This window comes from Centrocercus urophasianus, unplaced genomic scaffold (genome assembly GCF_019232065.1).
Source record: "Centrocercus urophasianus isolate 14NV4802_14NV808 unplaced genomic scaffold, USGS_Curo_1.0 seq_30, whole genome shotgun sequence".
Lineage (NCBI taxonomy): Eukaryota > Metazoa > Chordata > Aves > Galliformes > Phasianidae > Centrocercus > Centrocercus urophasianus.
This window is the reverse complement of record NW_024884867.1, coordinates 11872740-11900122: the sequence shown is the minus strand read 5'-3', so window position 1 is coordinate 11900122 and position 27383 is coordinate 11872740. Positions and strand designations below refer to the sequence as shown.

Sequence of the window (27383 nt, the reverse complement as noted above, 5' to 3'; positions counted from 1 at the left end):
GAGAGCGCGGCGCCGCCTGGCACGGGGTGCGGAGCGAGGGCGGGAAGTTCCGCTATGGCGGCGGGGCGCGGCTCAGCCTCTCGGCAGGAGCGGCGCGCGGCGCTTGGGGAGAAAACGAGCCGAGCGAGTGAGGTTGAAGGCCGTTCTGAAACCGCTCCGAAAGCGAAGTGCTGGCACCGCGCAGCGCCGTGCGGCCGGGATGGAAGCGCACGGAAGGAGCGCGGCTGGGCGAAGCTCAGCCCGAGCCGCGGCGCCGATCCCCTCCCGCGGCCCCCGCTCCCAAAACGCCTGGAAGGGAGAGCGCCCTGACGCTCGGCTCCGGACGCCATAGCGCGATTTAGCACGCGGCGGCGGCGCTAGAGGTGCCCGCGCCCTTCGTCACGACAATTCAAGGCCGCTTTGTTGTTTTTTAAACCAATGCAGTCTTCATTTATTTTTGTACTTACAAAAAGAGCCGTCCCGTCGTTCCCCCCCACCCCGCCCCCCGATGCCGTTTACAAATATTGAAAAATTAAAAACCAGATGAGGACGAGTTAATTTGGTTGAATTATTTTGAAACGTAGCTTTTGTAATTAGAGTTAGATTTCCTACCAGATGACTTTGTAGAGACAGCCTGATTATTGGCCAAATAAAATTCCATATCACAAGTTAGCAAATTCTAGTACAAAAATAGTCCGTGTTAGAACAGCCTCTTATTATTATTACTATATTCACAGGAAAATCTATTGGCTGCGTAATACCGTAATATTTACGAAATTTCTTTTTATGCGGCTCATTCATCTAATTCAATATAGTGTTGAGCCTCAATAAATCCTTAGGCAAAAAAACCCTACACAGGGTTAAATACGCTGTTCAGTGTACTCTGAAGTACTGTGCTTTTCACAGGACATCCAAGAAACCCCATAAACAGTTCTCCGCTAATTTCCATATTAAAATGAGATCAGATCCAAAAGGACCCCCCCGAAGTACATACATACGCACACCCTTCCGCAGAAACAGAGGCCACAGCTTTGATGGTCACGTTTCACTTGGGAAACTGTGGACGCTCGTCCGCTCCTTTCCACAGATCCGCTCGTGAGCTTTGAAAACTAACGCAGGTCACCCGCAGCGCCGGCACCTCGCAGCACCGCCACCTCCGCACTCCCACACCAACCGGGCTCCCTCTCCTCTCCTCTCTTCTCCTTTCCTCTCCTCTCCCGTCCCCGCGTTATGCTGTTCAGCAGTTTCTCTCGGACCAGGCCCCTCAGGGAAAAGCTGGGGAAATGCTACTTGTCTCTCAAGATGTCCAGCTGCTCTTGATATTCTGTGAAAAGCCTCTGGAAGCGGAGGTTCTGTCCAATAACAGGAAGAAGTTCTTTCAATAGTTCTCTCTTTCGTAAACCCTGAAAACAAACAAACAAAAAAACAAGCTACACAACACAAAAGCTTCCTCAGAATGCGTTTCTTTATATTGGGAATGTAATCCATAGGATTGCTTCAGATTCATGCGTTTCTTTTCCTGACTGGGAAGAGCCATGCATTTTAAGTTCTTACTCTGCTTGCCTGACTAAAATAGAAGCTGACTTCACATTTGTGTGCTCATGGAGCTGCTGCAGCCTCTGAGAAGGGAAGGCGTTTCATCGGCACACCGCTGTCTCAGAGTTGCTCTCTGAAGAATGCGGAGGCCTGCACTTGCAGCTCTACTCCGTCTGATCAGTGTTTAAGACTAGTGCAGGGACTGTGGAGCTGAGCATTCATCTGCTGGTTCGCCTGAAATACATATAAGTGCTATGGGAAGAAGCCTTCTTGTGGGATAGGACTATAGAGTGTAAAGGGTTCCAGGAATAGCAAAAAAACATTTTAATCCATGATTATATTAAGTTCAACCACATTTTAAGTTACATTGTGTACCCACATCCTGTAATTTCCATGGGAAACTCTCCCTCAAGACTCACCATTACTGTTGATTCCCATTGACTTCCAGCTGAGTAATGGACTGGACCCAGCAAATCCTTGCATAATTCTCGCAAACGATATTCAAACCCTGAATATTATCAGAATAAGATCATAAAAATTTCACTATATAAAACCTCCACACAATTTAACTGACAACATTTTCAAGAAAAAGAGTTGCAAATATCTAGAATAGGGTAAGGCCAACATGCAGGATTTCTGAAAACGTAGATGTTTCTTTTCAATTAGTGAGGACTTTCTCACGTGTAACTGTTTTTAACATGTGTCCTGACTCTAGATGGACAGAGAGAATCAAAATGCAACTCACCGGGCTCTTGTTAAATGAAGCAGGGGCCAAGAATCAGTGCTTGTTTTTATTTTTGCCAACACAGCATGGGTGGCCTAACACCACTTCATTCCCCTCCATGCAAAATGACTGCATGTGATCAGGAGTGGGGCTGAACAAATACAACGGGAACTACTGAATTTAGAACACAAACAAGCAGAGATGCAGAGAATCCCCAAAACCACAGCCAACTGGTCAGCCTTGCTTAGTATAGCAGCATAAAGGGTATATTCAAATATGAAATGGATTCAAGCAACCGTCTCTGCGGATTACTTTCCTCACAGAATTTAGTGCTGATGGAGTATTCAAAGGCAAAGTGAGGTATAAAGAGCAAGTAACAGAATCAAACTCTCCACAGTTGGGTGTGCTCTGGTGTACGTATCAAAGGCAGCAGTTCTGCTCCTCAGCACGTATCTCACATTTTGCATGGTGCTGCCGCTGCTTCTGAAGCGCCTGTAGCTGTGGCCACGTAACGCACATGATGCACCCTCATCACCTCGCTGCTCACTTTTTTGCCCATGCTCAAGGCCGCACAGATGGCACTGTTTCCCCAGACCACACTCTGTTCACAGCATGTGAGGATTCCTGAGTACTGAAGCACTACGGGAAACAAATGCTTCATCTGGTTGGGCCGTCCGTGAGCAGCGAGTCCAGGCACCAAGTGCTGAGCAAGTGAAGATGAATTTGCAATCACACATACACACAAAGAGTTGCAGGGGCAGCGTAGCACGCTGGGTCTCACCTTCATTAACCAGGTACCGTGCATAGATAAGGAGCCAGTGGCGATATTCGTGACTGGATTGTAACGTAAGCGCTGCTGCTATCTGATTCTCCAGGTATGCAAGCGTTGTTTCTTGCTGCACTAAATGAGGCATGGAGAACAATCTGGCAGCTTGCCTTCCTGAACTACAAACCAAAGAAAATTTAACATGGCACCATAATATCAGATGCTACTTTAAGACAAAATTCTTCTTGTAACACAGTTCTGCACTTCACTTCCAGAGGCACCTAGTGCTTTCAGGGTTCCAGCCCAGAGTGACAAAGGCAGAGCTTCACTGCAAACTGCCTTACCCTCCACTGCTATAATTACAGGCGTCACTAATTGCTAATTAAGGTATTATATGCACAGAATCATCAAATACTTCACCCATTCAATAAAGAGGAGACTCAAACAAAAATGTTAATTTTGGAGTATGCTTTCCTGCCCCCCGAATAACCTCAGAGCAGCACTGCAGCACAGACTGCAGGTGTGCAAAGAACACAAACGCTCCAGGAGCTACTGATACATATCAGTGCAATCAGCGTCTCAGGAACATCTCACTGATTCAGGCACGTGCTCAACTAACGGGAAGAAAAGGACAAACATGCTGGTGAAATGAAGCAAAGAAGGCATACTTCGATGTTCGTCCCTGTATTACAGCTAAGGGCCCAGAACACAACATGGCTTCTTGGGATGGTAAACTACTCCTGAAGTCCGCGCATTGCGCCAAGGAGTCCTGTTTGTCAGAAACAAGATTCCTGGAAAAGAGAAACAGAGTAGAGACAAGTTTGAAGAGGGCAAGCAGTGATACCAGCTGATGCAGCTTTGTTCCGCCTCAAAGCCCGACTCGCAGGCTCACGGATTACCAGAAGTGTATCACAGAGATGCTCCGCAGTTGGACGCTGAGTCGGAACAGCTGTGGTCTGTGCAAATTCCACTTGTCCTCTCATGGAAACATCCCTCCCACCCCCAGAGTTGACAGGGCTGATCATTTAGTACAGTGCATTTATTTTGAAAAGCACAAGGAAATCCACTGTCTGGCATTTTAGAGCACACACGACGGCACACCCATAACGAAGACTGGGGCAAAGGCACGAAGTAACGACTTTCACACTGTGCGTTTGGTTTGAGGGAGGGCCAGGTCCCCCCACCCCCTGGACAGGTCATCACAGACATTCTGACACTCTTCAGACTTTAAGCTATTCCTTCTTACCCAGGTTGCTGACAGCTACAGCTGACATTTCCACACCTAATCAAGGATATCATTTTCACTAAGTTTGAGATGCCGAGGGAATCAGTGACTCAAAACAGCGCTAAGTTTAGACCTCCAGACAGCTCAGAGGTAAATGGCACAAATATTTAAAATAAGCTTTGCTGCTTTATCATGTTTAAATTCGTACGATGACTAAAGGGATCACTCTTTCACATGTTTCCAAAGCTGTAGTACAAACAAACAAAGAGGCAGCGGGGTCAGAATTCTGCTTGGAAATCCATCCCCTGCTCCATGGTGCCTGGGAAGTTCTCCACACAATTTGTCAGTTTATCTAAACAAGTAAAGCACACTTAAGCCCCAGGGCACTGCTTTAACTTTCAAAATGTGGAGTGAAACAGTAAACCAGAACACATGCTTGGCTACGTTGTAAAGGCACACACGTAAAACCTACCATGTAGAGAGAGAAGGATTAAAGCAGTACGCCTTCCCATCAGACATGCTCATTACAGGAATGCCGTGCTGAGTCAGCAGGATCTGAGACACGGTTGTATCGCTTCCTACAGATCAAACGAAAGCAAGGTATTGCTTTGAGTCCTGCATGCATTCATCGTGCTAAGTATGCTACCACTGCCAACTAGTAGTCTCAGCAACCAACAGAGAAAGGTGAACAAATTGTTATTCTCAAAGATTAATAGGAACATTAAGAAACAATGGTCAGCACCAGGCTCAGAGCCGTGGCATTAAGATTGTTCGCCTGCAGAATCCACTGTCAATCTCGATGTTGCCATTTATCCACAACATTTGCTTAATTAGAAACATTTTCTGTATCTGAGTGAAATTGTCAGCAAATCTGCCATGCCTTTTGTAATCCCCAAAGCCTTTATCTTTCTTCTTCCATTAAGTCAAAATTCTAAAAGCCAGCATCTTTGAAAAGCTGCACCCAATATCAACACTGTGTGAGTGAGGTGGCTGGAGTCTTGCCTTTCCTGGAACATTTCCATCCCAGGATTTGTACATCTAACTTCTAATGAAGACTCTTGCAAACTGCTGGAACAAATACTTGTCAAGTTAGTTATGGTTCGTACGGAGATGATTAAAGCTAAAGTAGAAGACAGTATGCTCTCAGAAACTGCCTTTTTTCCCCCCATTTTCTTCATCATTAAGATAACACACTTGCAGAGTGTGCACAGTCATGAATGTGATAAATAGCACGGCAGGGCCTAGAGGTTGGCAAATGACCTCCTTTATTACCTGATAATATTGTTTGCAAAGACTCGTCTCTAACAATGACTGTCTGCTTGTGAACATCCCTAAAAAAAGAAGCACAAAAGGAAAAGTTTGCAGTTTACAAACAACAGAAACTTCCAAAATCATTTAACAAACATACATTTCAATTTCAATGCTAGTTACTGGGGGGGCTTTGTTTGTTTGTCCCATTGCTTTAAGAAAATTGTTTTGGCAAACTCAGAGTTCTTGTATCAGGGCAGAGAACAAAATTTATGTCCCTTTCTATCAGGAATCCTCATTACAGCTAAGCAAACTGAGGGCCCCAGCAATGCCTGTAGGAGCTCTGACTTGTCTACAGTTGTATGAGGTATTAGATTTAATTTAACAAGTACTGCAGTTTCTACCTTCATATCTTAAAGGATGCCTTGAGTACTCTAAATCCCATGCATTTCATTGACTAAGCAAGACAGAAGACAGAAAAGGCTGCCTTTCTCCCACCCCACACCCTATTCATTCCATACATACCCTAGGGAATCTGTTCAGATTCATGGTCTGCATGGAGTTGCTGTCTATTGCTATCTCACTCATAGCATCAAAATGAACGTTAAGTTCCCTCCTAGAACGGAGATTCGGGGTTCAAGTCCTGCCCAATTATACCTTCATCCTGTACTCAAAATGGGACTCATGTTCGGATCTGGCTTTAAGGCACAGTTTCAACAGGAACACATCAGCCCCACCATTGAACAGAGTAACCTATCACATCACTTACCAAACAGAGAGCGTAGCAGCAGTGGTGAGAGTCATGATGTAAGAACCTGTGCAATGCAGGGTGGAAATGGGCGTATTCAGTATTATGGGGGGAAGAAGGCGGCGACCACAAGCCGAAAATACCGACAGCGTTCGTTTCTCACAGGCTACGCAGACAATCTCACTAAAAAAGAAAGTCCAAAATAAACTCTTATGTTTCAATACACGAGAGCTGCATAAAACCACACTGCCTGCTTGGGTTGCCATACCTTTCAGGGAACTAGCTCCAGCTGTAACTACTACAGCTTTTAACAAAATCCTAGGTACCAAAAGGAAAGGCCGACAGTGGTCAGATTATCCATTTTAGGTGCATTCCACATCTCCTTTGTTTATTTTAACCACAGTGATGGAACTCTCTTGTAATAGGCAAGAGAATGTTTGCAGGTAGAGGTGCTATCTTTTATTACTCTTAGTGGCATAGTTGGAAATACCAGTAAAACTCTGGGATATACTCAAGGTCTTCTTCAGGCCTGAATTTGTATTTAACTTAGAAATGTTGCTGCTTTTTTTTCAGACCTCAAGAAAAGGTATTGTGTTTGCAATACCTTTTTTCCAACTATATATGGCAGCATCATAGGAGCTACTGCTCCTAACTACAGCATCATAGGAACTACTGCTACTAACTACAAATATCAGTAATCTCTGGTTGCCATCAGAAAATCAAATGCTAACTACTACGTTATCATGATGTATTTAGCATTAATGAAGGAAGTTAAAGAACTGTAAATATACAATATTTCTTATCAGCTGAGAGTCCACGATGCTTCAAGATTCTGTAAACAAAACTAACATTTGGAGTGAAATTGGTCTCAAGACTGAAAGCAATAGGTATTTTTGTCCACAAAATATTTATTGTGAAACAGTGCAAAGACTACAATGGCTGAGGGAAAGGAGGAGGTGGGGATGGTTAAGACAGGAAACAGCAGGGAAACAGCAGTAGCTGACAAAATCCCCTCCAAAACTTCCACAGGATGAGAGATTAAGAGCATCAGTGCAGAAGAGCAGGTTAAGTGGAAGACAAACAGGACATCCTGAGCCAAGCAAAAATCATCACATAAATCCCTAACAGAAGTGATGCAGTTAATCAAAATTTCTAAATTAGTGGATAAAAATTCTTCTAGAGCCTCCACCTCCCCGTAAAACACAAAAATTTATTTTACATGTAATTCACTTCTTCTCAAGTGTACTTTTGTACCTCCAAAACATTTTCAGCCCTCAGGACTATTTATTCCCTTCAGGCTTTCACTTCCTCAAAAACAGGCTCTCTTACCAGCTTCCTGCTGCTGTGAGAATTCGACTGGTGAGGACTGTCTCCCATTCCTTTCCTTCTCGATTACACTTCAACCTGCTCAGCTTGGAACCTCCCACTGTGGTCATTTCATTCTCCACTTCAAGGTACATGGATGGATCTGAACTTACCTGAAAAAGGAAAAATATAATATTTCATGAAGAGAAAAGCATCTCCTCAAAGAAAGCAACAAATGATGTTAGATTCAAACACCGAAGTTAAGAAAGTACTGAAGTATGGCATTCTGCTTAAAATCACTTCAAAATACACTGCTGCACTTTGAAAGAAGCAGACCTCTGAAAATCAGCCGTGGCTACAACACAAATACCCTCTCTGTATTCTGAGGGCTATGGACGGGGAAAGGCCGTGCTCGTCTGCGCCACCTAACATCAGGGCATCTCCAGCCGTGCCAGCTCTCCCTCAGTTCTTGAGATCAGCACCAGACCGCTGCGGCCTAAGCATGCAGAAAAACCATTTCATAAATACTATTTGTCAGTCTCTTTGAATGTGGAGCACCTCCAGAAATGTCTCAGAAAACAGCTGTCTTTTCAGCCATGTACCACCAACACAAGGGTAATAACAACGCAGCAGTTACTCTGCTTGGAGACTCATCTTTACGATACATTTTAATTAACCAGGAGGGACTGATGAACCAGAGGCATTTCTCACTGCAGTTTAGCTAGTGCAGAAGTACCCATTCTGAATTGATTGGATGCTGTTTTTTCTCACAGTTATGTTCTCAAAGGCTGAAGTGCACATTCTTATCGAACATACATGAAGACGCTCATTCATCAAAAGATCTTAAATATCTTAAGAATACTTTTGTTAAAAATATATATATAGATATGTATATACATATTTTAATAGTAAGCTTCTTTTCCTTGTAGACAACTTACTTGCAAAGTAAATGATTTCTGTGGGATTGGGGTTGGCAGCTTAAGTGCTAATGCTGGTGCAGAGATGCATGCAGCATCTTTTTCAGAAGCCAGTGCAGCTGGGGACTGGAAAAAAATGCAGAGTGGTTATATTTTTCCATTAAGAACAGGTTAAAAACAAAGATATGTTACAACATAAATGGATTTGAAAAACTTTTTAAAGATCCCACATAACACTCATCTAAAATGTTGTTTGTCACATTTGTTACATAAACGTATTTTTAATACAGCTCCTGAGACTTAAGTGCAAACTAAAGTTAAAATTTAGTTGGAACTAATTAATGGAAGTCCTGGTATATTTCACAGAAGAGCCAAGCTCTGAAAATTTCAACTAGAAGGATACATATTTCCTAAAATGATGGAAACTGCAATGTAACTTGCTGCTTCCCAATTCCTAGGGAAGACATAAGCATTTAAGTTACATCCACATCAAACTCTTGTGCTCGGGCCTCTCCCCATGAAGAATACCAAGAACTCCAAGAACTAACGGAGTTTCTCGTGATTCCATACAGATCTGGCAGACTATCAGTAGTAGCACTGGTTCCATTTAATGAGCATCTCTGCTCATCCTTGTAAAGGATAGTGTTTGCTAAATCATGTGAACCTGCTAGTTATCTTAAATCAGAACAAGGTTCAAAGTGGGAGAGCTAAAAAATCTGAGGAATCCTACAGTGGTGGCATTGACTCGATGGAACAAGTGACATTTTCTTACAGGAACACTGGAAGTCATAATGAATCTCACTTATTTCACCTGAACAGTTAAAGTTACTGGTACAAGTCTGGAGTCTTTTCGAGGTCTTCCCTTTTTCTTCTTTTCTACCGTTTCTCCCTCAAGTTCCAGCTTTCGCTTGGGTGCACTGAGTGGTTTAGCAGCTGGAATCTTCTCTTCGCTGTCACTGCTACTCTCCAGAATATCCTTGGGCTTATTGTCTTTAATTAAATTCTGATCCTTCAGTCTGTGGAAGTAAACACATTTCATATAAGCCTGTTCCAAAGGCTGTATTTTATTTTAGTGCTAAATTACAATTACAATCAGTCCTCTTCCCTGGGTCGATACAAATAATCCAGCACTTTAAATTATAAGAGTTTCTCATCTCTTTGCCTCCAATGGACGTTACACTTTCTGCTTACTCAAGCAGGACTTCATTTATCATTATGCTGCCTTTCCCCAGTTCAGTTCTGACTAATGTAAGCTGCATGTCTACAAGCCATTTAAGTGCCTGCAGAGCTCCATTCCGTATTTGAGGAACACAACAAAAGTAAAGGAGGGAGGGTACGAATCCCTATGACCTCATTAGACATTATAGTCTAGAAAAGATCCTCCAGCTGTTCTCTCCCCATTCCTCTCAATGGCCAGTTATTAACTCACAGTGTTTCGTTACTTATTCCACATCACTCCTTAGGAATTCCTTGCATAAGCCAAACCTTTCTTCTTGGGCATTTGAATTCTGCCAAACAACTTCCATTTATCCATAACTTTACCAGCACACTGGAAACAAGTATGAGAGTAACCTAATACTTCTCTTTTTTAACCATGGCTAGATGCTGACTAAAACTGTTGAGGTACTTAATCAAAACACACTTTGTCAGTAATAAATCAGAGAAACACATTATGTTACAACCCCCCCCCCCCTTTTTTTTTTTGATAAAGATCATGGGAATCCAAAGTCAGAAAAAAACATAAAATCAGAGTCTTCTCCACATGCCTTCAAGGCACAACAGGTCCTTTGCAGGGACATCTTGTCATTTATCTCAAAGTAAATCTCACTCTTGCACATAGACACAGGGTGGCTATTTTTGTCTTCCTAGGAACACAGATGCAATATCCACAGATGAAGGCATGAACATACACACAGCCTCTTGTAATGGGAGCTTTAATACTGAGTATTATGAAGAGTCTGCTCCATGCCATATGCCAGAGAATAAATGTACAAAGGGATAATGGTAGCAAAGAATTCACCCATTTCCACCTCTCTCCTTCATTCCAATTTTGAAAGAGACCCAAGAATTTCCACAGCACAAGCACCGTAGACAATCAGCTTTTAAACTCTACATTACTGTCCTTTTTTGTCTTTTGGGCTATTTCTTACCTGTCCACAACAGTTTGATTTGTATTTGTTATGACAGCAGTCCCTGAGGTGGCTTTGGATCGTTCTGTAAATCTAGAATCAAATGCTTTCATAGGTTCAATCTTGGATGGAGTTGTCAATACAGAGGAAGATGATGCAGGAGGAGCAGCTGAAACAGAGGTAGCATTTACACTGCCAATAAAAGGGATGTGAGAAAAAGGATTGAAAGAAATTTAGTATTTGTAACCCACATTGGAAGCATTCATTATCTTGGCTAGAAATCACATTCAAAACTTTTCACTGGTATATGTGAGAATTACAACACACTTTTTCACCTTTCACATGTCAGTATATTCCATGCTTTGTCTAGTGTCAAAAACTGTTTGCAGTGCATCTCTGAGCTAAAATCTTGCTGTTTAATCTAGATCTATCCAGACTTAGTGACTTTAATTAGCTCATTCTTTAAGTATTTTTAATTCAGGAACTAAATTTTTAGCTAGTTCTTACATTCCTAATTGGAAAGGTTTGCTGTTTTAAATAACGACTGGAATTTCTGGTTTCATCCATTCTTCCTGTTATCAAACACTTTCCTTTATAGGATTATATTCTGTCCATGCCAATCAAAGAACTTGCGCCGAAACATTCCATGCCAAGTTTTAATTTTGTTGTTGAAGAACCCAAACAATTTATTATACCTTTTCCAAGCATGACTAAGACATAGGAATGTGTTTTCCCCATACTAAAGCATTCCAGGGATCTGTTATTTGAATAGCTGTTTACTTTAGAGATTTTTCAATCCATTCAGGGGAACAAAGGGCTCTAAGATAACTGATGCTTGCACTAAAGAGCAGCTAGAAGCCCAATTTCTAAAGAAAAGGAGACTTAATAATTTTGTCTGTCAATCGTTCCTCACAGCCTACCACTCACTCTTTAATTTATGACCAATTTCAACTAAATTTAATGGAGTAGTAGAGATTTCAATGACATGCTCCTACAAATGCTATGAATATATATATAGGAGGGGAGGGAAGATCAGCATTACCACTGAGGAAAAAGTGAGTAAAGTTTACTTGTTCTGCAATTAATCTGAAAGACACGCAGTTGACTCAGTGTATGTGCACTGACAAAGCCAGTCACTGTGCCCTCTCTCATCTGAGTTGTTGATGTAGGGAAGAAACATTACTGTGCTTGAGGAGAGGAGATCTAGGGGACACGGGACAGAACTCAAGGGAAACAGACTTCATTACTTTCACTGCTGGAAAATTCATTTACTAATAACAACTCAGAATTCTGTTAGCAAGCCACTTTGTCAGAGCATCAGCACACAGTCAGCTGTATCTTGTTGCACTGAATTCACCTTCAGAACCACGCGCGTGAAATTTTTCACTACCGATTTATCGCCTGCTAAGTAACCTAATGCTAACAAACCTCCTGCAGGAGTGCTGGATTCTTAAAGCTCTGGGGTAAGGAGATCAGTGTAATGACTGACTGATGACACAATCACAAACAAGAACTAAACCAAGACCATGTAAATGAAAAACAAAACCTGCAAATACTGACCCATCCTTATTGGCTGCATCATCTGTTGGTTTTATACTGGCTGCTGTTGGCTCTGCAGAAGGCTTTGAAGTATTAAGTGAATTTGCTGCATTAGAATCTAATGACATGAGCTGCTGGTTGTTTTGAGAAGACATTATTGAGCCAGCCAGTGTGCCAGATATTGGGATGCTATTGAAAAATGCTGTAGAAAAATCCCTAAGTAAAAGACAAACAACAAATAGATTTCCTCAGAACATTTTGAAAACAATGGAAAGAAAACCATTCTAATTAAAACTCATCCCATTTCTCCCTCTGCTGCACTCAGAGATTTTCATTACACGTTCTGTATGTATGCACAACACATGCACATAAAGGGACACACAGCCTAAATAAACCACCAACCACTGACTTCCCAGAGCCCTTCTCCATACACAAATGAAGATAAAGCCAGCATTAACGCAGAGATGAACCCACAGAACTTTAGCAGTGTTCACTCATCTACAAGGGCAGATAATGAGAGTCAGCTTATCTATTAAGAAGATATCTCTAGTGGTTTTAGAAACTACTTCCAAATGTACCCAGTGTCCAGCTGAGCTATGCAGAGAGGTGTGATCCTCCTCCGGCCATCTGCTGTTCGTGTTTCAACTTGCTTTTTTAAGAGATTCTGTTGGGAAATATATGTAATCATTATTTCTGATAGATAGGATGCTACTGCACACGTAGCAGTTGAATCTACAAGAATATTTCTGTAACATAAGCTCTTTAAAAAAAAATAATCAAAAATCCTCCTTAAGTTCATATGTTACAAAATACAACGGATTCTAGTTCTGATTACTGCTTTCAGGTAATAACACAGCATGAATTACTTTTCATTTTTAATTCAGGCACAGCCATTTCCAATTCCAGACCTATTCAACACGAACAAGGCTGCAGAAACTTCTTTTATCACAAACATCTGCTGTTTGCTGACTTCCTACTCGATGCTATAAAGTAACCACCCAAGAGCACCTACCTTTCTAATGTCCTCTAAGCTCTCCCCATTGACCATGCTTGCCACTTTGGGAGCTGTGGCTGCAGCCCCAGATGCTTCCCTCATCGATGCGTTCTTCTGCTCCGCCTGCTGCTGCTGCTGCCTCTGCTGATACTTGAGCATCTCTGGATTCTCAATGATGGTTGTAGACAATTGAGCTTCAGTCATTATAGCTAGGCTTTTACCATACGTGGACTGATGGATGTTGCTCTGCGAGTGTCAGAAGTGTACCACACAAAGAGTGACTACAGCTGCCAATGTGACATCACTAGATATGATGCAGAGGAACCACACAAATCTAACAGAAGATTCGATACGTGTCCTCCACCATTTATAAACTAATCATTCTTTTTCCTTTCTTTACATTGTGAGCTAATAATAAATCAGTACATTAATTAGAATTCAAAGCTTTAGTTGCTAATAGCAATAAGAGTTAAAAACAGCCAACAGCAAATCAGTTTAAAAAGGTTTGCATACAAGCAAGTCAAAGAGTAATTTTAAAGTGTTCTGAAGCACCCACTCTTGGTTTCCCTGGTCAAATAATTACTTGTAACATATAATGGTGTGTAAGCAGGCGGATGTTTTCCAGCTACGCTTTCTTTCCAGAATAGAAGCTACCACCATCAATTCATTTCTTTGTACTGTTTTTAAACAACACATTTTTCTGCAACATGAAAATCAGTCACTGCATACTTCTATAAACATTCCAGTACTTTAACTGAATCAATACACCCCTTATATAAGATCACAGATTCTCAGGATTGCTTACTGTACCTTTTCCTCCTCACTGAGTGGATCTCCAAGTTCATCCTGGGAAAAGTCTAAAAACGCCACAGATCCATCCATGGAACACACCAAGATACCGAGTCCGTTGAGGGTCCTGAAGGAAAAAAAGATCCATCCTTGGTTTTTCCTTCTTGTTGATGCGATGGGGCCATACAGCAAATTTCAGAATTAAAAACAACATTTAGCCTAAGGTATATTATCACAGTGAACACTGATAAATGGAACAGCCAGGAGAAAAGGTGTCGATGGACAGCAAGGGTCTGTGTGCTCATCCTTGAAAGAAGGCAAATCAGAGTGAACATGGGAAGGTGGCTGTAGAACAATACACCCCATGGCATCACGGAAAGCCTGATGTAGGGGTAAAAAAATATCATCTGAAGCACTCACTGTGCACAAAGAGAGAAAAACGTAGGTATATTTGCTTCAAAAGATGCACAGGGAATTTCTGTGCTAACAGAACTGGGTGAAGAAAAGGGACTTCAGCAGGTAAGCTGACACACTTCTTAATAGAATTGCCACTTTGCTTCATCGTGCATGGGAAACAAATTACAACAGATTGTCTATTCTCACAGAGAGCTTGCAGTCTAAATAAACAAGGTAGGAGGGAGAAGGGAAAAGACTGTAAGAGAGAAGCTATGCGTGTTGGTTTAGCACCTTTTCTCAATCATCTTTATGTGAAGTGACAACAATAAAAAGAAAGCAAGATGTGTGTTTGAGCAGGCCTAAAATCGCTGCACTAGGTAAGAGCATATATTTGAGTTCACTGCTTGTTCATCTAAGCAAACTGCGTGTGCTCTTACACAGGGGAAAGTGTTACACTGCTATTCTGGAGGACAAAAAGGTTTTCTTGGTGGGAGCACAGAGAGAGGATATATTGTTCCCTTAATGGCACGGCAGCCTTCCTGTATTGCACATTTAGAAAAAAAATGAGTTTTGACTACCAAGCCAGTAACACACATTCACTGACCTAACAGAGGCAGTAAGGTAAAGTAAGATGGCCTTCTATAGAGGAAAAGAGAAAAAAGGGAAGCAGGCAGAACTCTTTGGTCCTATCCAAACTAGTCCTGCAAGGTTTAAAAACACTGCATGCACGACAGCTGCAGGTGTTTGAAAATGGCTTTCTTTGTGGTGGCTGTACATTGGTAGCATCACGTTCAGAAGAGTCAGCATCAGCACCATGACTGGGCTAAACAACACAGTTTCCAATTAGAAAAGTGATATAACTTAGTGGAGAGTTTTCTGCTCAATTATCAGATAAAACTGCTGAGCTCCTACTGACATCCAGAGCCCAGCAATTATTGTGTAACATCGTCATGGCACTCAGATGTTGTAACAATGGATTCAAGCCCACAGCTCCAAGCCAGAGCCCAGGCAGCTATAACAGTGTAATAGTTTCAGATTCCTTTGAATTTCATCAGTCTGTTTTTAGAATTGGGCAACCAGCTGGAATGCATTTCTGGGAATATGCCATAATATTGGCATTTTAGCCATAAATTTGAATTTGTAAACAGGATATAAAATAATAAGTTTCCTGATGAAGCTTTGTTTACCTCATACATCCCACAAAACTACTTCCTTTTAAACAGTAAAACGTTAACCAGCTATTACTCCCAATGACTTTATGCCACTGAAAATGTGCAATTTGCAGATGGAAAATTAAAAAGCACTACAGGAAAACAAAGCTATTTGAAGCTATTGTCCTATAACAGCAGTTCCCAGGAAACATTCTGTTTTTTGGTGTTTATTTATGAAAGCAAAATGTTTTGGATTTGAATTTTTCATGTGTTTCTCTGACCTTCGTGGCAAAATTCATACAGCACACAGAAAATAGGAACCTACAACAATTGTAAGCTTTAAAATTCACTCTGTAAGAACACAGCATCACAGCTACAAAGGTAGAATTTCAAAAGCTAGGAGACGCTCAAATTAACACAACCTGTGTAATCAGCTGTGTGCACAGTGTGGAAAAATACTTTTTTTTAAATAACATACAAAGCCCAAACTCTCAGTCACCTATTGCATAAGTGCAGCGCTGCTGGGATTTTTTGTTTCTTTATTTTTAATACCACTTGCAGAGTAGTGTCGTGTTCACTACCTCCTCATTTTTCAGGTCTCACTATGAATGAAGGGCTGTTACCTTTTGCCTTCCTAAGACCTCGGCCTTTGATGCTGGTTGTCCCAACAGTGAGGCAGACATTCCTAAATACAGGAGGTTTTGTTCAGTTCTGATGTCACGCATGCTGAAGTGCTCCCATGATAATAGTTAATGTCACGACACCAAAGACGATGCAGCAGAACCGAAAATCAGGATCTATTATTCCAACAGATACAACCTGCACTATTTCCATGAGTTTCCAGTTAACGTGCCTACCTAAAGCTGACAACATTCTGGCTTCTGTAAGAAATCAACTTACCAGGAGATATCCATGATAGACTTGTCGAACAGCTCATGTATGACAACTAAAGGTCTTTTCAGACACGTGAGCTTGAAATAGAAAAAACAACACTCAGAAATTCAGAAGTTCTATGCTACCACAAATTTTACCACATTAATTCTTCCCCATAGTCTAACAGCGTTCTCCAAACAAGACTAGGCCAAGAGACAGCTGCGTCCTTGACAGCGCGATGAGATCCAAAGCTATCTCCTTACTAGCACAGAAAGCTCTGCAGAAGAAAGGTTGACATTCAATCTCCCCCTCCCTTCTGAAATACAAAATGTCTTCACCAACTTAGTCCTTCTTCTGCACTCATAGAGCTTTCTACCACTCAAAAGGTAATTCCACACATGCTAAGACAGCTTTCTATTCTAAGCTTTATTGAGATAAGGATGTTGCAAACTGCCAGCACAAGATGAAGACAGATTAGGTTTCATGTCTTCACCCAGACCATCTGCCCAAGCAAGTGATGCCTGCCAATAGCAGAGGGAAATTCACAATTATTCATAAGGAGGATTTTTCTATACTTACAGATCAGCTTAGTAATAAAGAACTGAACATGAAAACTCCACTATGCTGCTCAAATCAGAGATTCTAATCTCCTTAATGTTAAGCCAATGAACTTGATGTTTACAGCACAAGTACAACACATAAAACAAGCAGAATGAAGCGCGAGAAGACAAACTGATCTAGAAGCTTCATGCCCGTTGGTACACAGAGGTCGTGTGTCATCTTCAGCAGCTCCTTTTCTGTTTCCCTCCTTGGCCTGTGTTGGATACATTCCTACAGCTCTTTGGGGGTAATGACTGCCTATAACTGCATCTCTACAATACCAAGTGAAACTTCAACAGACGCCCTGCATGAAGTCACAGTACAAATATAGAATAAAGCAAACCAACAGTGATGCTTGGATACGGGTAAGCACTGGTAGCAAGGCGAGGAAGAGATTTACTGTTATGCATTTAATGACTGATGAATAGATACCACTCTGGAATCTATAAACAGTAGCTGTGTTCTGGCCCACATTCTCATTATAAAGCCTTACAGTTAAACTTATTCTCTACTCTTGGCAGTTACCAAAAACAACCCCTTGCATTTGTAGATGTGAGAACAGTCATCCTCTCTCAGACAGAATAACAATTTGAGTTCAGATTTTTGAAGTAAAACACAAACTAGAAATTGAAAACTTGAAAGTATGTTTTAAAAGCTCATTTACTTTCACACTGATTTTCACAGCAAAGGCAGAAGCCAGGGATTGAAACCAGAACAGAGCACAAAGATGAGACACACACGCTCAGAAACAGCTGTGCTGTGCATGCTGAACGCTCCTTGCACGTATAAAAAGCAAGACTATCAAAACTAGACTCCAAAAATGATTAAAAAAAACAGGTGGGCTAAATATGGAGTGATAGTACAGTCTTTTTCTTTAGGACTCACATGGAGAGCAAGTAAAGACACTGGAAGGAAATAGGGCTGAATTACGTTCGTTAGCTGAAGTAAGACATTATTTCCCTTAACAGTTCCTCCCTTTACCACCACAACATATTCTGTCATTGGCTTCTAGTCGTTCTTGGCTCCAGAACACTGAATTCCTGAAATAAGCTACTACCAATCCACTTCTCTCCCATTTAATCTTCTCATAACCAAGAATAAAAAAATCTGAATATGAATCTAAGTAAAAGACCTGATGCTGTACACACGACCTCTGTGCAAAGCCCTCAAGCTATCCAAATGACCACGTTAATCACAGAAGGCAAACACACTTACCCAGACAGAAAGAGATCGATCCTTACTGCCAACAGCACAGCAGCAGTAGGGACAGCTTGATTTGGTAGAGCTCCCATTCTTTTGTTTCTTCTTGAAAATTTTTGGATTGAATTTCTGCACAATTGAGAGGCCACAAATTTTATTACAGCAATTGTATTTTAGTAGATCTGCCTTAAAAACAAGCTTTCCAGTTACGAGTGAAAAAGAAAAACATCTCATGGAAATGAAGTCCCTAGCCAGGCTTTGTCAGAGCACAGAAAGAGCCCCACATGCTTACTTAATGGACTGTCTGAACACCTTACCAGCTATGCCAAAGAACATTAGTTTTACTAGTGATCAGGAACACAACAGAAACCCCAGTTGCTGAGCAGCTAACAAAGCTGGCTTTTGACACTGCTAACCTGCTCCTGTATTTCCCCCTTCTTTTCACGTTCACCTGCATCCAGCTCTCGTATCACAAGATCAGGCTGGTTGTTTCCAGCATTAAAGTTGAAATTTATTCAACACCACCACATTTTACTTCACACGCTTTACTAACCTTGCCATCCGTCCCCCCCTCTCGTCCCTCTGGTGCATACAGTTACCAAAAAGCACATCTTATGATTTTATTTCAGGAATAAATCGTTGTCATTCACTCACCACTACCGTAACTGCCTTCCGATGCCCCACAAAATCCATGTTGGTTTTCCATCCATCTCTCTCGATGATCTGAGCAGTAGGTCCAGAATTATTCATGGCGTGAGCAGAAACAAGATAGTGACCATCAGGTGACCAGCTAAGACGCAACACGTGTGTTGTCCCTCCACACTGAGGAAATGAATAAGAAAATGTACTAGAACTTAGACAGTGTCTGGCAAACTGTATTTATATTTTTATATATAATAATGATTTTTTAAACACACAAACTATTTAAATTTTAGATTTAGGAAATATGGTTACAGAGTCTCTTGTGTCCATACAAGAAAGACAATACATACACTTCTCAGCGCTTCAGCCACGCTTACGCAGCATGACGTAGGAAGCTCTAACAAGAGGAGGAAAAAGGCATCCAGAGAATTAGTTTTGGAGGAAACGAAACTCAAGTCTTCTTGTGTCCAGCACACTCAGTAACGATCACAGTTCTAGCCAGTCACAGGGCTGCAGCACATCAGCTGCTAACAGTGAGACTTCAGCTTGCCACACCTTATGTGTATTCGGACATTTACAGTCTATTACTACGAGTACTGGCACTGACACCACCATGTCCCTGTGCAACACAGCCCACTCACTAAGCGTCAGTTTCTCCCCAGAAGTCTGACCTCCTGTTCAAAGTCAAAGTCAAAGTTTCTGATAATGGCCAATAGAAGATGCATTGGGAAGAACGCAAAAGCAACATAATTTCTTTGTTCCAATTCTTCCCTGAAACAACCTCCATGTTTCCAGGCATCTACTTGCTTCCACGACCATACACATCTTTGGCATGAAAGAAGTTCAGTGGCAAGAGTCTCAATTTAATGACACATTGCATGAGAAAGCTTCCCTTCACATCCCCTTTAGAATCTACCACCAGATACTTTAACAGCGCTAACTCAGATGACACTGCCCAGTGCTTCTTCAGAACCAGAGTTAATCTAACAATTTTCATCCACTCTGCAGGAATTCACTTGGAGTGGTCACACATTCTCAAGTACCTCATCAAAGGGTTTTGTGATGCTAGTTTCCAATTGCCAGTCCATTGTCCGCCACACTTTCAAACTCCGATCATCAGCCTGAGAGGCAATGTATTTTCCAACAGGATCCCAGGTCAGCCCTTTCACCAAGCCAGAATGTCCTTTCAAAGTGGCAAGAATTTCTGTTCCAACAAGAAAAAAAAGCTCCTTAAAGCAGCAGTTTAACTGGAACTTTAGTTAAACATTCATCCTTTCTTTGGTACCCAAAGATTATCACAACAAATTTGGCTTCTTAATACCTGTGAGTGAAAAAATACAGAAGTTTGCCTGAAAATGGGCTACAAGGTCTGCCAATCTCCTGCTTATCAGCCTGTTAGAGGAGAGGCTGAGAGCACTGCACAGCCTACAGATAGCCTGAAAGTGTAAAACCTCCAACATCAGCCTTGGCAGCAGCCCTCAAATAAATAGCGGTGCCCAGACAGCACACAATGCGAGTTTCGGCTTACACCAAGGTAAGTGAGGAGAAGCACCCAATACAGGCAGGTGCTCCTTAAGTGCTGCACACCCTCCAGGTCTGCTGAAGGCTGCAGGACCAGTGGAGCTGCCAGCGCTGCAGCAAAAGAACAAACATGGCCATCAACTGCAAGACTGGAGAGCTTTGAGCAGCAGTGACAGAAGAGGATGCAGATGGTCCCTAGCCCTTCTTTTTCCCCTTCATTATGTAACGGCACGCTGGTTATTAAACAGCAACATTTACAGTGGGATAAATCAGGAAGCGGCTCCCCAAAGGTGAAGGGATGGGAAGTCCTGTGGGTACAAAGGCAAGAAGGAAAAAACACAAACCTAAGTAGAAATACTTTAATATCAAGCTGAAATGGTATGCAATTATGACATTGCAGAGAAGGTAAAGAAAACACATGTAATAATGACTTTCCTGTAAAACCAGGAGCATAATCTGAGCATAACTTATCTCCAGCAGCACGGAATCCATTGATCATCAGTAACCAAAGTTGAAAGCAGGAACTCACTGTATTGCAAGTGTGCCATCTTGAAAGGCAGGCAACACAATGCCACGTGGGCACTGCCAGTGAAACACCCACAGAGCAGCTTACTGCAAAGTATTACATGCTTGCACATCTGAAACAGATTTCTCACCTGGAAATTTGACAGCGTTCCAGATGACAACAGTGTTATCCACACTACAGGATGCCAGCCAAGCATCATGTGGAGACCATGCTACGTCCATGACATCTGTTCAAAAAAAGTCTCTGTGTAAGGCACCACCAGAGAATCCAAAAATCTTTTTAAAGGAACTTGTGGGGCAACATTTTTTCCGCCATCAAGAAATGACGACAGTATCACAGGAGTGGGAGTGAGGACAGAACACAGCAAACTGAGACTGAGGCCAAACAAGTTGAAAACAGAGAAATGCAATATTTAGTGCCTATAAAAGTAGTAATGCACGTATAGAGTACTTGCTCTGAACAGGGAAGTAGCAGCAGATATTGCACACACTCACTTCGTTCCAAAGCATGCGTACAAATTATGTTTGTTCTGTGCCTGTTAACTTACCCCCTGAATGGCTTCTGAGAATTGACACACACCTCCACTGCTCAACATTAGTTAGTTTGCTGCTAGAACCAAACACAGTGCTGGGTCCAATGTACCTAGTTAAAATAGAAAAAAAAACAGTTCCCAACAGAGCCACCTCACATTTTTCACACTCTTTCTAAGGAAAAACCAACTGCACAGGACGCTTCCATTTCATGTTCAGGTATTTCTGCAATACAAAGCTGAAACAAAAAGGTGTTTATAGAAAGTAATTCCAGTTATTAAAAAAAAAAAGAACTAGCTTCCATGCAAGTTATACTGTCCAGCAATAGCAAAAACTAATAGCTATAATAAAAAACTAATTATTTAAGGAACCCTTCAGATCTCATCAGGAAGTTTTCCTCAAGGGCAGACGCTGCCTTAACTCACAGCCAGGAGCACAACTGCCCAGGTAGAACAGCTCCAGCCCCAGAGATGGGATAAAGGACTACCAGTGATTGGTATCACAGCTTGCAGCTCCACACGCACCACAGGAAGCAGTGAGCTTTCCAGATGCTTGCAGAGGGAAGAAACACTAATAGACTTGATATTGTCACTTACTTGAAACAAAACACAAAACTGAGAAGGAAGAAACATGCTTACGCGGCTCGTTTCCACACCATGATCAGTTTGTCGTCTCCTCCTGAAGCCAAGTAAACTCCATTGTTTGACCATCGTACACAGTTCACACAAGCTGAAAATTAAGAAAAGAAAGCTTGTCAAATGAAAACTGACAATAGAATCTCCTAGAGTGGGGGCAGAATCGATAAGAGGTAAAGCTTGCCAGAAGACCTTATGGACGTCAGTCTGGTTTTTCCGCTCAAGGCACTCTGTCTGCTTTAGATAAATGAATTGGGACTTACCTTTCTTTCAGTGGCAGTAGAGGAACTCCTTATTTTTTAAAAACTATTCATTGTTTAAAAGAATCTTCACTAAATGCAACTTAAAAGGTGAAAGATGTATATTCACCTAACAAAGGAAACTGCCTGGGGAAAACTAAGTGGGAGTAAGAGGGCAAAGAAAAAAACATTCATCTTGACAGAAAGAGAAGGGATAGCTTGTTCAGGTAACCATACTTGTTCCAATTACAACGTGCAATAAGCGCAGAACAATCTGGAACTATTACTGATACACTTCACATTACCTATCTTTATACCTATCCCTCACCCTGTCCTTCAGAGCCCCCAGTTTCTCAGGTGTTACCCATCGCGTCACGCACACAGCCAGAGAAGGTCACGGACTTCCAGCGGTACTTGTATTCCTCTATGCCAAATCTTAACAACGTTTTCTATCAAATATCTAAAAACACATCCAGCCAAAACACAAGACCCCTGTGCTGCATTTAATGACTCTTTACCACTGAACAAAACACGATTCTTGTAATCACAGATGGATGAACTGCTCTGGCAAATAAGAAACAGCCAGCACAAATACGTAAGGGCTTCTACGTACCTAAGTGATTGTCCATCTGACAAAGCATCTTGGGAATATTTTCATTCTTTTCATCTTCCTCTTTCAGGACAGGAGCCATATTCCAGATCACAACTTTCCCAGAATCCTGACCTGCAGATGAACAAGAGGCCCTCCTTTTAAATGCACGAGAACGGCAAAACGGCTGCACTCCATACAGGCATGGAACAGGGAGGGATTTAGTCACTGCTGGGGTGAGAACTCTGGAAACATTCAACTATGGATGCCATTCTGATACAGTAGCACAGAAGTACTGCACTGAAAATTAAGTTACAAAGCTGTGATAAAAAATAATCACTCGTGTAACAACATAACAACTTCAAGTAACAACGATGACTACAGGCACCAACCATTTATACAGTAAAATTGTATTTAACAAAGACATACATTCAAAATCTAAAAGGCAGTTAATACAGCCAACAGAATTGTTATTTGGATGACAACAGCAAATAATTCTGCACACATTTCTCGAGCTGTTCCATTTATACACATTGATTTCCCTATTTAGCTGTTCAAACACTCAGGTCCTCTTCTTTTCATCCTCAGATGAAAAAGAAATTTGGCCATTATGGCCACTACTCATCTATTGCAGCACCACCCCAACTGACATCCAAGAGGATGCACAGATCAGGGAACACAGCTCTGCCTGCTGCATCATAGCAGGCTTTTCTATACGTCCTGAGTGATGCCTCAGATACAGACAGTTATGTGATGTGTTTGTAAATGGGTTGGGAAGACAGAAGCACTGTGAGGCCACAAGGTCATTGTGCCCAGGGGCCCAACCTCCTCAGGGTGTAAGCATACCTTGTCCTCCTGTTGCAAACTTGGTCCCATCTGGGTGAATGTCCACTGAAAATATGGGCTTTCCTGCAATCAGAGAACAAGAAACACAGTGAATAGTTTTACAGTGAGCAGAAGGCAGTCATGCCAACAGATCCATGACCCTTCAGGTTGGCAAACGGCATTTTCCTTCTAGAAGCAGTGATTACAAGAAATACAGCTGAGTAGGAGAGTCGAAAGCAATGTGAAGAAAAGAACAGCTACTAGTGTAGATGGAAGCTACCGTGCCATAAACGAAACAGAGATGAACAAGGAGAGGTAATCCTGCAGGATATGCCAAATGCCCCAAGGCAAAGTAACACCACAACAGTTGCACCAACAAGGTAAAATCACACTTGGGTACGGAATTTCTTCCAGGTTTCTGCAGCTCATTAGCTGATGACCTGAAGCAAGGTTTTGGTTTCTGTCCTTTGTTGTTTTGTTGATAAATCCTGGAGAATTTAACTAGATTCTCCAACTATGGGTTTATGCTGCAACTATACCATCTGGCTTCCCTGACACTGAACTGTAAACAAAATCCTTGTCCCAGTACTTCTTACTGTTTGAGGGATGTGTGTTCTGCTTCATGTATTTTCTTTATGTTGACTTGTTTTGAGGTTTAGTTTGTTTGGATTTGTGTTGCAACGATGACACGTGATTCCCCTAAAAAGTTTTACAGGCAGCCAAGCAAAGACCTTCACTGGATTGAGACAGCGCTCCACGTGCGCTCCTTCCCAGTCCTCTAAATCACACAAAGCACAAATTGAGATTTAGCCGTGGCTTTTCTTCAGTTCGTGCTTGACTCCATTCTTCTTTCCCTACCATCTCGAATGAACACAAACGGCTGAGTACTGGAGAAGCACAGGCAGGAAGCAAACATTGATTTTGCCCTTCCCAAGGTGCAAAAGCTCCCTTACATTAAACCAGCACATTGTTTAAACTAGTGTAAGCCACTGACGCTTACAGGAACAGCTCCCTCTACAGATGTTACAAGTGGAAGAGATTACCTTTGCTCCGATAACCTCACACCCGAAGTTACCATGTGTGCCGGGCCGTTAGCCGTGAGAGCACAGGAAGCCTTCTAATCCTAAAGGCCTCTTTAGGTCCTCAGCCTCTGCATCACTCACAAAACCAGGAACCCGATGATTCCCCGTGAGTCAGAAGGAACAAAGCCCTCACTAAGAGGGGAGCCGTGGCCCCCCAGCAGCACAGGCAGCGCTTCAGAGCTTGGGTGGCTGCAGTTAAACAACACTGCAAAGAAGGAGACATTATTTATTAGCAACTGCCGCCCTCCTCAGCTCCATGTCTGTATCTGATGGTGTTGCTGGTCACTGCTGAGACACCCAACAGCACCAGGTCACTCTCCCAAAGCATCCCAGTGCCTTGCCATGCCTGCCACTGGAGAAGTTCTCATTCATACCAGTCACCAAGCATCAAAATAAGATGCACGTGATGCTTAAACAGTAACACTGCAATTTAACAGTGGGGTTTAGGATATTTTTCCCCTCTCCTAATAATTTATAAACAATTTGTTGAAGCTATTGAAGCTCCCCACTACACAGCACGAAGCAGCAAACCAGATCCATTGAAACCAGAACACCTTCTGACAGACCATATGACATCATGTGGTTTGTTACTTAATTCTACGCAGTAATCACTAAAATAAAAAGACAATTTTATGCAAAGTTCCACTTTGTGAGATTCTATTTACTTTCCTCGCAGCCCATCCAAGACACAACATCCTATGTGACTCACATATCCATTTCAATATTTACCTTCCACCATTACAGCTTGAAGAGATAATAAACTCTGTGCCTCCGTTTCAACAAAGTGAGCTCCAATTCCTACAAGCTGTAACACACCAACAGCACCTCAGGGGTTGCAGAGGTTTCTCAGAATCGCACAGGACTTCCTTCCAAGAGGGCTCAGCATGTGCCACTGCTACAGACCGGGGCTCTCAACCAGCTGTGTGCCAAACGTGCACACACACTGCGCTGTGTACCTTCATATGGGTACTGAAAGGAAATGGGGGGAGAACCAAACCCCAGCTGAATATCTATAAAATATCTAATAAACTGGCATTAATAGTGCAAAGAGCTTACAGAAAATCCACTTGAAGAAGTATTTCCAACAAGCACTCTGGCAAGGCAACATTAAGAACGCCAAGACAAAAACCTGTAGAGCCAAAACGTGCAAAGTGCTCTTACAGGGAGCACACACAGTGTGGGCTGAGAAGCCCAGGCGCACTGAATGTACTTGCTGCAACCCCGACTCCCATGGCTGTCATCTCACAGAGCTGCCATGCATGCCTGCCAGCATCCTTCAGCCGCTTCCAGCCCGTTCAGCAAAACACAAGTCCTAAAACTGAGCAGGTAAAGGGGAAGGGAGGAACGACAGCAAGGAACCAGCGCACAGAGGAGCCATCCTGAGATCCTGATTCCTGCTCATGCACCAACAACAGCAAGCTCTTCTGGCGGCAGTGAAAACAAAAGGAGCAAGAGCTATGGACAGTGAGACCACAGCAGGAACCATCCCCACCTCTAGGGAGGTACCAGAGTAACGTGCAGCCTGTTAAAAGTGATGGAAATGGCTAATGTGCAGCAATGCCTGCGGGATCTGGAACCCTGGTACATCAGAATCACCTGCCTGATCTCTCATGATTGATCCTGCATTCCCTGCCCCAAGAAGGAGGTAGTGAGAATGTCAGACAGCTCTGTGTGCCACAGACCTTAAAGCGCCTCGCAGATGAAAGCAGTGGTAGACGTCCAGCAGAGTTTCACCACCTGCAGAACAAACTGACTTGCACAAACTCACCCCAGCAAGACAGCGACAAAAATGGAGACAAAACGTGGGGCTACCAAAGCCTTGTACTGCATCACCCGTGGGATACAGCCTTGCTCGGCAGAGGATGCTTTTCTAGAGTTCACAAGTTAATGCCAAAAGTTACAACAGTTCCCAAACACACGCCATAGCGAAGCAGTGCACCCATTAAAGAAACACAGAGAACAGCCACGGGGCCATTGCTCTCTGCGACCTGCAGAGGTGCAGGCCAGAAGTTCGCTGCTGACAGGTGGGCTCCCGGCAGCCATCCAGCGCCGGAGAGCCCACACACGAGCAGCCAGAGAGCGAGGCGCAAACTCTGCATCGGTTCAGATCAATCGAGCAGAGAAGTAACAAACACCTCAGCGAAGCGCTTCCACTTTCTTTCCGATCGCCACGACCACACATCGCACGGCCGCCCCGCGGAGAGCAGCGCAGCACGGCCGTACGGGAGCTACAGCTCCAGGCTCGGGCGGCCATTCCCGGCGACGCAGGAGGACCCGAGGCCGAGCCGCGGGCACGGCCGCTCAGCCGGTCTCACCCGGCGCCGGGAGCGGGAGACGAGCGCGGCCGGGAGGGCAACGCGGCCAAAGCAGAGCTCTCCGCGCGGCGCTCCGTCCCGACGCGGCGCTCAGGACGCAGACACCGCTCCGGAAACCGGTTTTAAGTCCCGCAGCCGCGTTACGCCGGGCTGCCCGGCGCGGGGAGGCGCAGCCGCTCGGTCCCAGCCGCTCGGAGCGCCCCGCGGCCGCCGGCGATCCCCGCGGCCATCTTCCCCGGCCCGGACGGACCCCGCTCCCATCTCGCCGCGCCTCGGCGCCGCCCGCGGGGCCCGGCGCTCCCCGGCACCCCCGCCCGCCCGGCCCCGCCCGGCCCGCGGCACCTGCCGTCCTCACCATTG

The 27383-nt window shown here is 43.2% G+C and overlaps 1 protein-coding gene across 1 annotated transcript; it reads right to left on the bottom strand.

Moving 5' to 3' along the window:
* Positions 1 to 533: 533 nt before the first annotated feature.
* Positions 534 to 23753, bottom strand: LOC122165787 (protein HIRA; the record flags this gene model as incomplete). Its single annotated transcript, XM_042829102.1, has 24 exons — positions 534 to 1382; positions 1935 to 2023; positions 3021 to 3184; positions 3674 to 3796; positions 4703 to 4808; positions 5503 to 5561; positions 6248 to 6409; positions 7556 to 7704; positions 8470 to 8574; positions 9260 to 9464; positions 10599 to 10769; positions 12138 to 12332; positions 12695 to 12780; positions 13129 to 13356; positions 13921 to 14026; positions 16347 to 16417; positions 18135 to 18248; positions 18774 to 18941; positions 19805 to 19965; positions 20939 to 21034; positions 21356 to 21450; positions 21977 to 22067; positions 22826 to 22936; positions 23648 to 23753. Coding segments are annotated over 24 exons (3078 nt in total), but the record flags the coding sequence as incomplete, so codon positions are not given.
* Between the last annotated feature and the right edge of the window lie 3630 nt (positions 23754 to 27383).